Source organism: Lagopus leucura, unplaced genomic scaffold (assembly GCF_019238085.1).
Source record: "Lagopus leucura isolate 7727_CA_CO unplaced genomic scaffold, USGS_WTPT01 Super-Scaffold_100002, whole genome shotgun sequence".
Lineage (NCBI taxonomy): Eukaryota > Metazoa > Chordata > Aves > Galliformes > Phasianidae > Lagopus > Lagopus leucura.
Genome location: NW_024962263.1, coordinates 79,584,948 through 79,594,538, shown reverse-complemented (window position 1 = coordinate 79,594,538; position 9,591 = coordinate 79,584,948). Strand labels below are relative to the sequence as shown.

Here is a 9,591-nt window from a genome sequence, read left to right as displayed (position 1 = left end):
GAATGGTTTTAAACTAAAAGAGCAGAGATTGAGATTAGGGGGAAGACTTCTACTGAGAGGGCAGTGAGGCGCTGGCATAGCTGCACAGGGAGCTGTGTTGCCCCGTCCCTGGAGGCTCTCAGGGCCAGGTTGGATGGCCCCAGGCACCTGATCTGGTGGGGGGCAGCCCTGCCCATGGTGGGGGTTGGGAGTGGGGGATCTTCGCAGTCCAACCCACGCCATTTTATGATTCTGTGATGGTAAGACCCCCAGTGCCACACAGCATTTCTGAGTGAGCATTTCCGTGTTTCCGCACAGCATTTCTGAGTGATGACACTCTCGCAAGGTCTATTCCAGCACGACCACCTCTGATCGTCCTCACGTTGACTGGGGCTCCCCCTGCCTCCTGCGGGACGGCGATACCCCGTTACACACGGGACAAACCCCAACGCTGAGGAGCCGGCACATAAGAGGCGCAGCCCGAGCTCTGTGGCGATATCCCCGCACCGCGGCCTCTACGGGGCGGCGCTACCAAGGCCAAAGCGGCGCGTCTCCCGCCCACCCCGCCACGCCTCAGCGCGTCGCATCGCCTTCCCAAGATGGCCGCCGCCGCCCCTCTACCCCACCGCACCCCCAACTCGTTGACCCCGCGGCCGCGCCGCCCGCCACTCTCGAGCCGCTCCCTCACGGCGCCTCCCGGCCCGGCAGGGGGCGCGCTGCCGGCTCGCGGCCGGCGGAGAGCCGCTCTAGGAGGGGATGGAGCTGCCGCTGGGCTGGGAGTTCGAGGAGGCTGTGTTCTCCCAGAGCAGGGAGCGGGGCGCGGGCGGCGGGGCCGGGCTGCCCTACAGCGCCAAGCGCTGCGAGCCCCGGGTGAGGAGCCGGGGCGGGGTGGGGCGGGAGGCCGGGGCCGCGGGGCCGGGGCCGAGAGAGCTCGTGGGAGCGACTCGGCATGCGGCAGCCGTGGGGTTGCAGATGCTCTGTACGGGTTTGTTTGTGCTGCAGTGGTTCTGCGGTGAGACGAGCGGCGAGGAGGACGCCGAAGTACTGACGGCCCAGAAGTTCCGGGCTGACCTGGCCTACAGGGAACGGGAGTTTGAGGTATTCTCGTGGCTCCTGTGCGCCGGGGCTTTGGTCAGCGGCCGTGGCTGGAGTGTAACTTCAGGGCCTGTAGTCCTCGTGTGTTTAGTGAATATATCTGTGTCTGAACAACCATAGAATATCCCGAGCTGGGACCCAGCGAGCATCGAGTCAGCTCCTGGCTCCATCCCTGCAGTCCCCAAACTCTGTGTCTGAGCGCTCCCTGGACCCCAGCAGCTCAGGGCCGTGCCCACCCGTTCCGTGCCCACCGCCCCCTGGTGCAGACCCCATCCCTGACCCCCACCCGCCCCTCCCCTGCACAGCTCTATGCCGTTCCCTCGGGCCCTGTCGCTGTCACACAGAGCAGAGCTCAGTGCTGCCCTCCGCTCCCTGTGAGGAGCTGCAGCCGCCATCAGGCCTCCCATCAGCTCTTCTGCTCTGCGCTGAGCACACACAGGGACCTCAGCCCCTACCTCACGTATCTTGTCCTCCAGACCCTTCACCATCTTCATAGTGCTCCTCTGGATGCTCCATGCCCTGGAGATGCTAGGTGCTGTGGTATAGAAGTCCAACTTGATGGCACTTTGCATCAAAACCACCCCATTCTCCTGAATGAAATCATGATCTGAGCAGGAACCACCGAGCTAGTTAAGATGTGTCCAGACTGTAACAGTTAACTTCATTTTGGCAAGCTTTCCCAGCTGGATGTCATCTCCTTCTCCCATTGTCATTGTGAAGCTGATACAAACTGCGCAGCTCAGCAGAAATGGTGTTTTTCACTTGGAACCAATTCATACCAAAGATATACATCAGAGTGGTTCAGTAGTGGTCACAGTTGCTGTTGGCAATCATTAAAATGCTGTTCGGCCATAGTTCAGTGTGCATATTTATCCACTCGTGGAGATAGTGCCGTGTTCCACCAAGGCTGTCAACATCACATTCGCCTTTCTCAGAGCTCCCCCTGGCTGTCAGGTTACAGCTGGCTGCAGTTGTCAGTCTCCTGAGAGTTGGCTTGTGCGTCATTAGCTGTCCTCCCTCTCTCTTGTCTCTGGGTGGCTGGTTATGCTTTTGAGGTGCTTCCATGTTCCCCATTTGGGTTTCTGCCTGCTGCACTCCTAGACCCTCTTCTCATGCTGCTTCCTTAGCTTCATTGCTAATCACTGATGATATCATGCCTCTACCATCCTGGTTCTAGGACCCTGTCTTTTGTTCTCCCAGATTTGTTTTCTGGTGACAATCAGCTTCTTCTGTCCATGTTTCCGCTCTCATAGCTTCTTGTTCCAGGTTATGGTTTGCATTGCATGCTCCCTGATATCAAAGCCACCAGGACAGCATCTGACTGCACTCTTCTTGCCCTATCCGTTGGATTACTGGATCTGGTTTCGATTCAGATTTTTAACATTATTCCCGTGTTGTTGTCACCTTGTCTGTTCCTGACAGACATTTTCCAGTCTCAAATGAACGATGCTCTGAAGGAATTCACAGAAGTGTGCAGAGAGAGAAGTACCTGAGGCTGCATCAGGCACCCTGCTCTGGCTGCTGACCTGCCTGAAGGGAGGTTTGCTCCCTGCCATGCGCTCTGATTCCCTTCTCTGAGAAACTGACCCAGAGAACAGAGCATCCATTGGCTTCTGTCATGCTGATTCATGTTGGCAGTGTCTGGCGTCAAGTGTTCTTGGGTCTCTGTGGCAGAGCCAGAACCAGGGGGGAGAGTGACAGATTTGAGAATGCTGCCTTAGATCGGTGCCTGGAGATAAGGAAACGGGAATCTCTTCACTCACTGTGAAAAGTTTTGATGCCAGCCTAAGCTACTGGATGGGAAATGCCAAGGAGAGCAGTGATCTAAGCCATGCTCATTTTTAGGACAGAGCTGACTGCAGAATCTGCTTGGGATTTATAATGCCGAGTCTGCCAGCGTCATACTCCTTCATTGCATAGCAGAGCAAGCAGAGTGTCCTGCAGCCCTTCTCTGGTCTGTCTGGACAGAGGGGAACTCTCACTTTGCTTGAGAAGGATGTGAGCTTGGCAGGGGAAGAGACATACTTCTGCCATTATGCCAGGAGCTACTTAGGGTATATTGCCTAGAGGCTCTTTTTGTTAGAACTGATCAAGTTTGCAAGGAATACCTGAATTTTCATTTTGAGAAAGCTCTGCTCTTTGGTCTTTTGGTTTGAGCTCTCACACAGTGGGGAAGGAACGAATATTCCAGTCTTAGCATCACTGAATACTTAATGTAATGTATTTAAATGTTAATTGGAGTCTTGGTGAGTGCTCTGAGCATTAAGATACAGCATATTGCTCATTCTTGTCTTTTTCCTGGGGCCAATTAATATTTAATAATTTCATGCAAATTCCGATGACCTTGTGAGGAATTTATGTCAGGAATGATGGAGACTCACTTTCCTTGTGGTCTGCTCCGACTGGCTGCTTATTCTGAAGGGCTGAGGGACAGACTTCCTGGTTCTCACCTCCTGTTTCTCTCACAAGGGAGTGCACAGGTTTGAAGTGAGGCCTCTCAAAATCAGGATGAGTGCTCTGATCCCTAAGTTAGTTGGGATAAAGGTGCCTTATTTCACGTTTGGCCCAGGCCTGGGGGTGAGCTCATACAGTCCCTTCTGCATCAGGCATGGTGTGGGGGAGAGGTGGAGAGATGCCCTGTGAATCCTTACAGGGCTGAGGCATTAATTAGGACTGGGGCTGCCCATTGCTGTCCAGGCTGGGGCAGCTTGGAGCTCAGCTCTTGGCCTGGCCATGTGGTACTGGGGCCTTTGTGTGCTGCTGCCAATAGGTGCTAGCTGAGTTGGGATAAAGAAAAATCGGTTTCGGGATTGCTTTTAAATGAAAATGTTTCACTGCTTTGCTTGTCTTTTCTTTTTATCGATGCTACTAGAAAGCTCTGTGTGAATACTCAAACTGCTTGCAGCACTTGCCTCCCGGTAACATTGCCATGAGGCGGGACGTCCAGGAGGGCCAGGCTCGCTGTTTGTCTCAACTAGGAAGGCACAAGGAAGCTCTGGATATTGCAGAAAGAATGGTAAATCACATCCTTTGAACACAAAAAATATTACCAGTAGTTCTTTTATACAGGCCATTTTCTGCAAAAATAATCTGTATGTGTTTAATCCTTCAGGATGTTCAGTGCTCAGAGTATTTGGTAAACAGAGGGTAACTGTCACTGCAGATATAATCACTCTTTAGAAATCAGAACACCCTGTACCACAATGAGTTCCCTGTGCAGGGAGCTGGTAGTCCTGGAAGGGACTAAATATCATGCTCTGCCAGGCAGAATTAATGTAACGTAATAGGAATTATAAGAAAGGGGATAAATGAATGCTTAAGTCTTTCCACTATAAAAGCATCGGTTCAACACTTCCTTTTATTTCCATGCACTTTTCTGCCAAACTGCCACCAAGAAGAGTATCTAACCACAAATGGAGTTTTTCCCATAAAAGAAGATGTCTGGAGGCTCTGAAATCTGCTAATTTTATTGCTGCTGATCATTGTATATAAAAGGTGTTCATATTACTAAGAGGGGCGACTGCATAACATAAGCAGTAATGCATGTAAGCAAACAGCAGTGTTCACAGGCTTCTTTCAAACTGTGATGAGGCCACTGAAGGGATCGCTGCCTGCTTGATCTTGCATGATCTCTATCATGTTGTATTGTTTGAAATTAAGAGAGCGGTAGTGAAAGCTACCTTTAGATGTCTGTCTGACATCTGAGATGTCTGTCTGTCATCACCCGGGGAGACGTTTTCTTAAGCTCTGAAGGATGGTTCTGTTCTGCTCCTGTTATAATCCTTTTTTCTTTTGTTTTCAGAGAAACGGTGCCACAAACACGGATCACTTAACGACTGTTCTCAACCTGCAGTTTGCCATTTATCGGGATCTGGAAAACGTAGAAAAAAAGATCGTGTGTCTGCAGCAGCTGATCTGCTTACATCCCTTCAACCCTTGGTACTGGATGTCACTTGCTGAAGCTTATATGGACCTTTTGCAGGGCTTGTCTCCATTATGCATTCCAGAAACAAACCTACATTGGTCCAGAGAGGTTAGTGATGGTAGTTTCGGAATATCAGCTGGAGGAGAGATTAATCTCCAGCCTCACAGATCGGACTGCCAGAGCGAAGGCCCTCCGTCCTGCCCAGCTGCAGAAACAAAGAGCGAGAGCTCAGCGACCTGCAGCAGCAGCCAGGCTGTAACAGAAATGCTCTGCACTTCAGACAACACTGGAAGGAAGGCTGAAGGGAAACAGGCAGCCTGCGAGTCCTGGGAGCCGGACTTGGCAAAGCATGTTGGCGTAAAGGCGTGTGCCTCATTTGTTAGAGCAAGGTAACAAAGTACACTCTTGGAATGATGTGAGATTCTCCCAGTCCAGAGCAATTTTAAGCATGTTATTCCCCAGCCTTAATGTACTCAGTTTACATCTCTGATTTAAAGATTTGTTCCAGCATTGGTAACACCAACCTAGAAAGAAAAGAATGGACTCGTAATTGAGATGTAAAAAGTGAAACTCACCAGCATGGTAGCTATGAACAACTGACATTTGGGTGGAAAGACAAAGCCGGTGTCACGTGTTGTTGAGAAGTAAAGTATCTTTTAAATAATCCCATTATACAATTCCTTTCAAATAATTATATACAAAAGGATTTTTTCTCCTCTAAATGCTCCTGCTAGAGCGTGGCTGTTCCTGCTTTGGTATTAAAGATGCAGCAGCTGAAGTCCCCCATAGGGAAGTGAGCCCGTCTTCCTTCTGCAAGTGCCACCTGGCTTGTTTGCCTGCAGCCTCTTGCTTGAGTGAAAATGTATTATTTTAATAATACACCAATTTGCATAACGGATGAGGTTGAAAAATGAACTCCGTGGCAGCTGATTGACAGGGCTGCATTAACATGCTCTTCCTCTTTATTCCCTCTCTTCCTAAAATTCTTGCACACAACAAAAATCTCCTAAATATAATAGTTCAAAGAGATAATTAGGAAATGTTTCTTGTTAAAAGAGTCTTGTTTTTTTTCCCTCTTGCCTCTCAATAACATATCAGTACTGAATGTGATTAGTGCAGTTTTATGGACTTCTGAACATGTTTACAGAGAACACCTTATAACTGCTCTCTGAGGGCAACATTTGGGAAACATAAAGACAGTTTTTATCTGTACTTTGAAAGCAAGTGACTTTATTTGCTGCCTGGGAGAAGTTAACAGATTGAGTACTGGTATCTAATAAGCTAATTCGTATTAAAATAATCTGTGCTTCTCATCTCAGTGATGAACCAGACGTACTGAAACAGTGGAGGCAGTTCTGGGATTTCCTTGCTTGACTGCACAGTGGTGTTGTGCTTTGTTTCCAGCCTGGATGTGGCTCTGGGCAGCCTGGTCTGGTGGTTGGCAACCCTGCACACAGCAGGGGTGTTGAAACCAGATGATTACTGTGGTCCTTTTCAACCCAGGCCATTCTGTGATTCTGTATTGGCATATGCACTTCTCTAGGTGAACTTCCCATCGCAGGGTTACGTTTTAGCTTATCTGGTGCTTTCAGCTCTGCTGGGTTTATGTGAGACGTGGGTGCTGCATGGGTAAATTCACTGCTATATTCAGTGAATGAGGATCGACTCCTCAACTTGTGGGCCTCTGCCTTCAACTTAAGAGCGGTGGAAGGTTTTAGAAAATACTCCCACACTAACCTGTGTGAGGATGTTTGGTGTTTGTTGAAACAAAACCAAGTTTGTCTCTTCTCAGGTTGTGAAGATGGCCGCTGCTGCATGCAGCAATGCACTGCTGTCTCCTTAGGCCTTAATAAGGATGAGGGATACTCGGTACAGCACTGCTAATGCTCAGTGCCCCAACTGCACGGGGGGAAAAATGGTTGTGTAGAGGCACCAGAGATACTTGGCATTTCCTTATTCTGAAGTTCTCCTCTGTATTTCTTCAGTCATTGTGTGCACACAGAATGACCTTAATAGATTGATATGGATGTATTCAGTTTCCTCAGCTGGCAAAGGTCAAGAAGAGCTGTTGTAAAGTATTATCTCGTAGTTGGATTTAGTTTAGTTTAGTGCCAGTTGTACCCTTTCTAACTGCTTATTTTCATTCCAGGCTTTTACTTCAGCTTACTCAACTGCAACAGTCATCCTTTGCTCTCGAAAATAACATAAAATGTCAGAAAGAAATTGATGACAAAGTGGCACAGTTTGGTTTAAATGAAAACTCCCTGCTGCAGGTGACCAAGGTAAGAGAGTGTTGTCTGCGTGTGTGTTCGCCAGGTCCTCGTGGGGGGACGTGGGCCAGCTCATGTTTGCAGGTGCCTGACTCTCCCCTGGGCTAATTAACCGTGCCAGGAAGCAAGGTACATTAGCCAGGGCGATGTCCTGGTACTGCATTATCTGGGACTGACTGTGATAGCTGTGTAGCTGGCTTATGTCATGTGGGTGTATCTCTGTTCTGCTGAAATTCTCCTTACAGGAATGCTCACGGTTGTTAGGTTTCTCGCTAGACTTGTATTTGCAGGTGCATCATTGCTGTGCATTTCCTGGGAAGCAAGTTTTATCTCTGCCACTTTAGATGCCACAGAGTGAATCACGTGTATGAAATGCAAATAGAGATGTCACTGAGGGCTACTGGATTATTCAAGTCTTCATTCTTTCAGCAATTTTTCAGAAAAAGTTCCTCTTACATTGTTTCTTTGTTCCATTTGATGTACTGGGTTCTAACTTAAAAGAACCACAGAGGAGGAGAATGATGTTGTATGGCTTTATTCATAGAGCTTAAACATTTCTAGCGTCTATGGAGTTCTATTTAAAAGAACAAAAGGAAGCCAAAAAATGTTTAACTTCACTGTCAGCATTGTCAGGCTTCAGTTAATAAAAGCCAAGTCCTTGCCGAGTTGGCAAGCGATGCTGTGGGCTTTCATCCATGAGAGGGCAGCAGTATGCAGACTATCCCAAGTTTCCACAGGGCTGCCGACGAGCAGCTGCTTTCCTCTCTTCCCTTGGTCTGAAGCCCCCGGTGAGAGGGTGAGAGATCGCTGCTGGTGCTCCTGGGGCAGGCGCTGATCGCAGAGCTGGTGATGGGGCTTGTGCTGCTGTTCAGAGGGCAAAACTCCCCACGTACAGTTGTACCAGAAGTTGGGAGGGGCTGTGCAGCTGCGAAGTTTGGGCTCTCAGTCCTCCATATTTATGACAGTGCAGCAGGCAGACAGCTTGGTTGTGATTTGGAAGCGCTTCCTAGATGGCGGATGGTTCTTGTGTTCTGTTATTATTGTCACATTACTTGTTTCCTGTCTTTGTTCTTACTGCGGTTGCAGGTGATGGGAGCAGATCTTATCCCAGAAAAACTAAAGGAGGAATTTCAGGGCGAGGTAAAATGCATAGGCTCTTCAGCACTGTCATCATTGGTAACCACATCGGCCTCGGAGTTTGAAATCAAATGGTTCGATATTCTGCAAGATGATTTATGCCACTTGGACAGGCAGTTCTCTTCAGAGACACACACCCCACCTCTGGCAACGTAGGGCTGTTGTATTTATTGTCATGGCTTCAGAAGATTATGGAATGATGCATGCAAAACGTTCGTGTTGTATTTTTTACATTTTCTTATAGTATGTATTTCAAGAAAGTAAATCTCTGCATTTGAAGTCGTGGTGTCTGATAGTTTTTTTTGTTCACAGATTTGTTTGTATTCAAAATAATAAGAGATCCAGTATAAAATGGAGTTTTCCAGGGTAGCTGTCCATCATAAACCTCACAGTGTTCTTGAAGCACCAGTGATTTTTAGGGGCCTGTGATGCAGCTCTTCCTTCCTGATGTCCAGTTAGAAAATGTCTTGGTTTTGAATTCTATGTTGTTGCACTTGGAGCCACAGAATTAGCCATTTTCTTAATTAAAAGTGGTAATATTTCTAGATCAACTGACATCATAGTGATTTTCTTTTCAGAGCTGGATGGCTGGATCTTAAATACATTTATGCTGTGAAGTTGTCAATAGGAATAACTTCATGTTTTTGGGAAAATATCTAAATAGTGACTGTTTAACTTAGGAGTGGAAGCAGATTTCCTCTAGGCTGAATGTTTTTGCAGGCACACAGCTCACTACAGCCCGGTCCTCAGTGTGCTTACACACGGAAAGCCAAAGCTGCCAGGGTTGTTTATATGTAGTGAAGAGTGTTCAGTCAGAGCATATCCTTTGTAAAACCCTGTGAGGAAGGAAAAGCCTCTGCTGTGAAAATCAGCAGCGTTGTTCCTGCATCGTGCAGATCCTTACCTGTGCTTTCAGCTCACGATGCCACCACTTTGCTTTATGTTCTGAAGTGCTGATGTTACGTGCTTTGGGCGTGCAGAAGGCAGCAAATATCTTCTTTCTTTTGTTTGAAACAATTTACATTTGAGGTAGAAGTGTGCTCTTGCCCCATTTGATCCCATTAAACTGTGATTCTTACTGGCTTTTTGTAAACCTATAGTTTATAGTGTAAAAGGAGGAATCTCTCAGATGTAATTGACTTTTCTTCATGTGTCTTTTCCTCATGTTCTCTTTGGGTTTCATTC

At 47.9% G+C, this 9,591-nt stretch overlaps 1 protein-coding gene across 1 annotated transcript; it reads left to right on the top strand.

The window, feature by feature from the left end:
* Positions 1-892: 892 nt before the first annotated feature.
* On the top strand, positions 893-8,685 carry CUNH8orf76 (chromosome unknown C8orf76 homolog). The gene is made up of 5 exons (XM_042870081.1): positions 893-1,077; positions 3,947-4,090; positions 4,877-5,388; positions 7,149-7,281; positions 8,356-8,685. Exons 1-5 carry the CDS (start codon positions 952-954, stop codon positions 8,560-8,562), a joined length of 1,122 nt encoding a protein of 373 aa, XP_042726015.1. The 5' UTR covers positions 893-951; the 3' UTR covers positions 8,563-8,685.
* The last annotated feature ends 906 nt before the right edge of the window (positions 8,686-9,591 follow it).

Bases quoted from the DNA above. Each gene is read 5' to 3' on its own strand.
- CUNH8orf76 (XM_042870081.1), top strand. From the start codon at position 952: ATGCTCTGTACGGGTTTGTTTGTGCTGCAGTGGTTCTGCGGTGAGACG. The intron at 5,389-7,148 runs GTAACAAAGTAC...TTTTCATTCCAG, and splicing joins GCCTCATTTGTTAGAGCAAG to GCTTTTACTTCAGCTTACTC. The intron at 7,282-8,355 runs GTAAGAGAGTGT...CTGCGGTTGCAG, and splicing joins CCCTGCTGCAGGTGACCAAG to GTGATGGGAGCAGATCTTAT.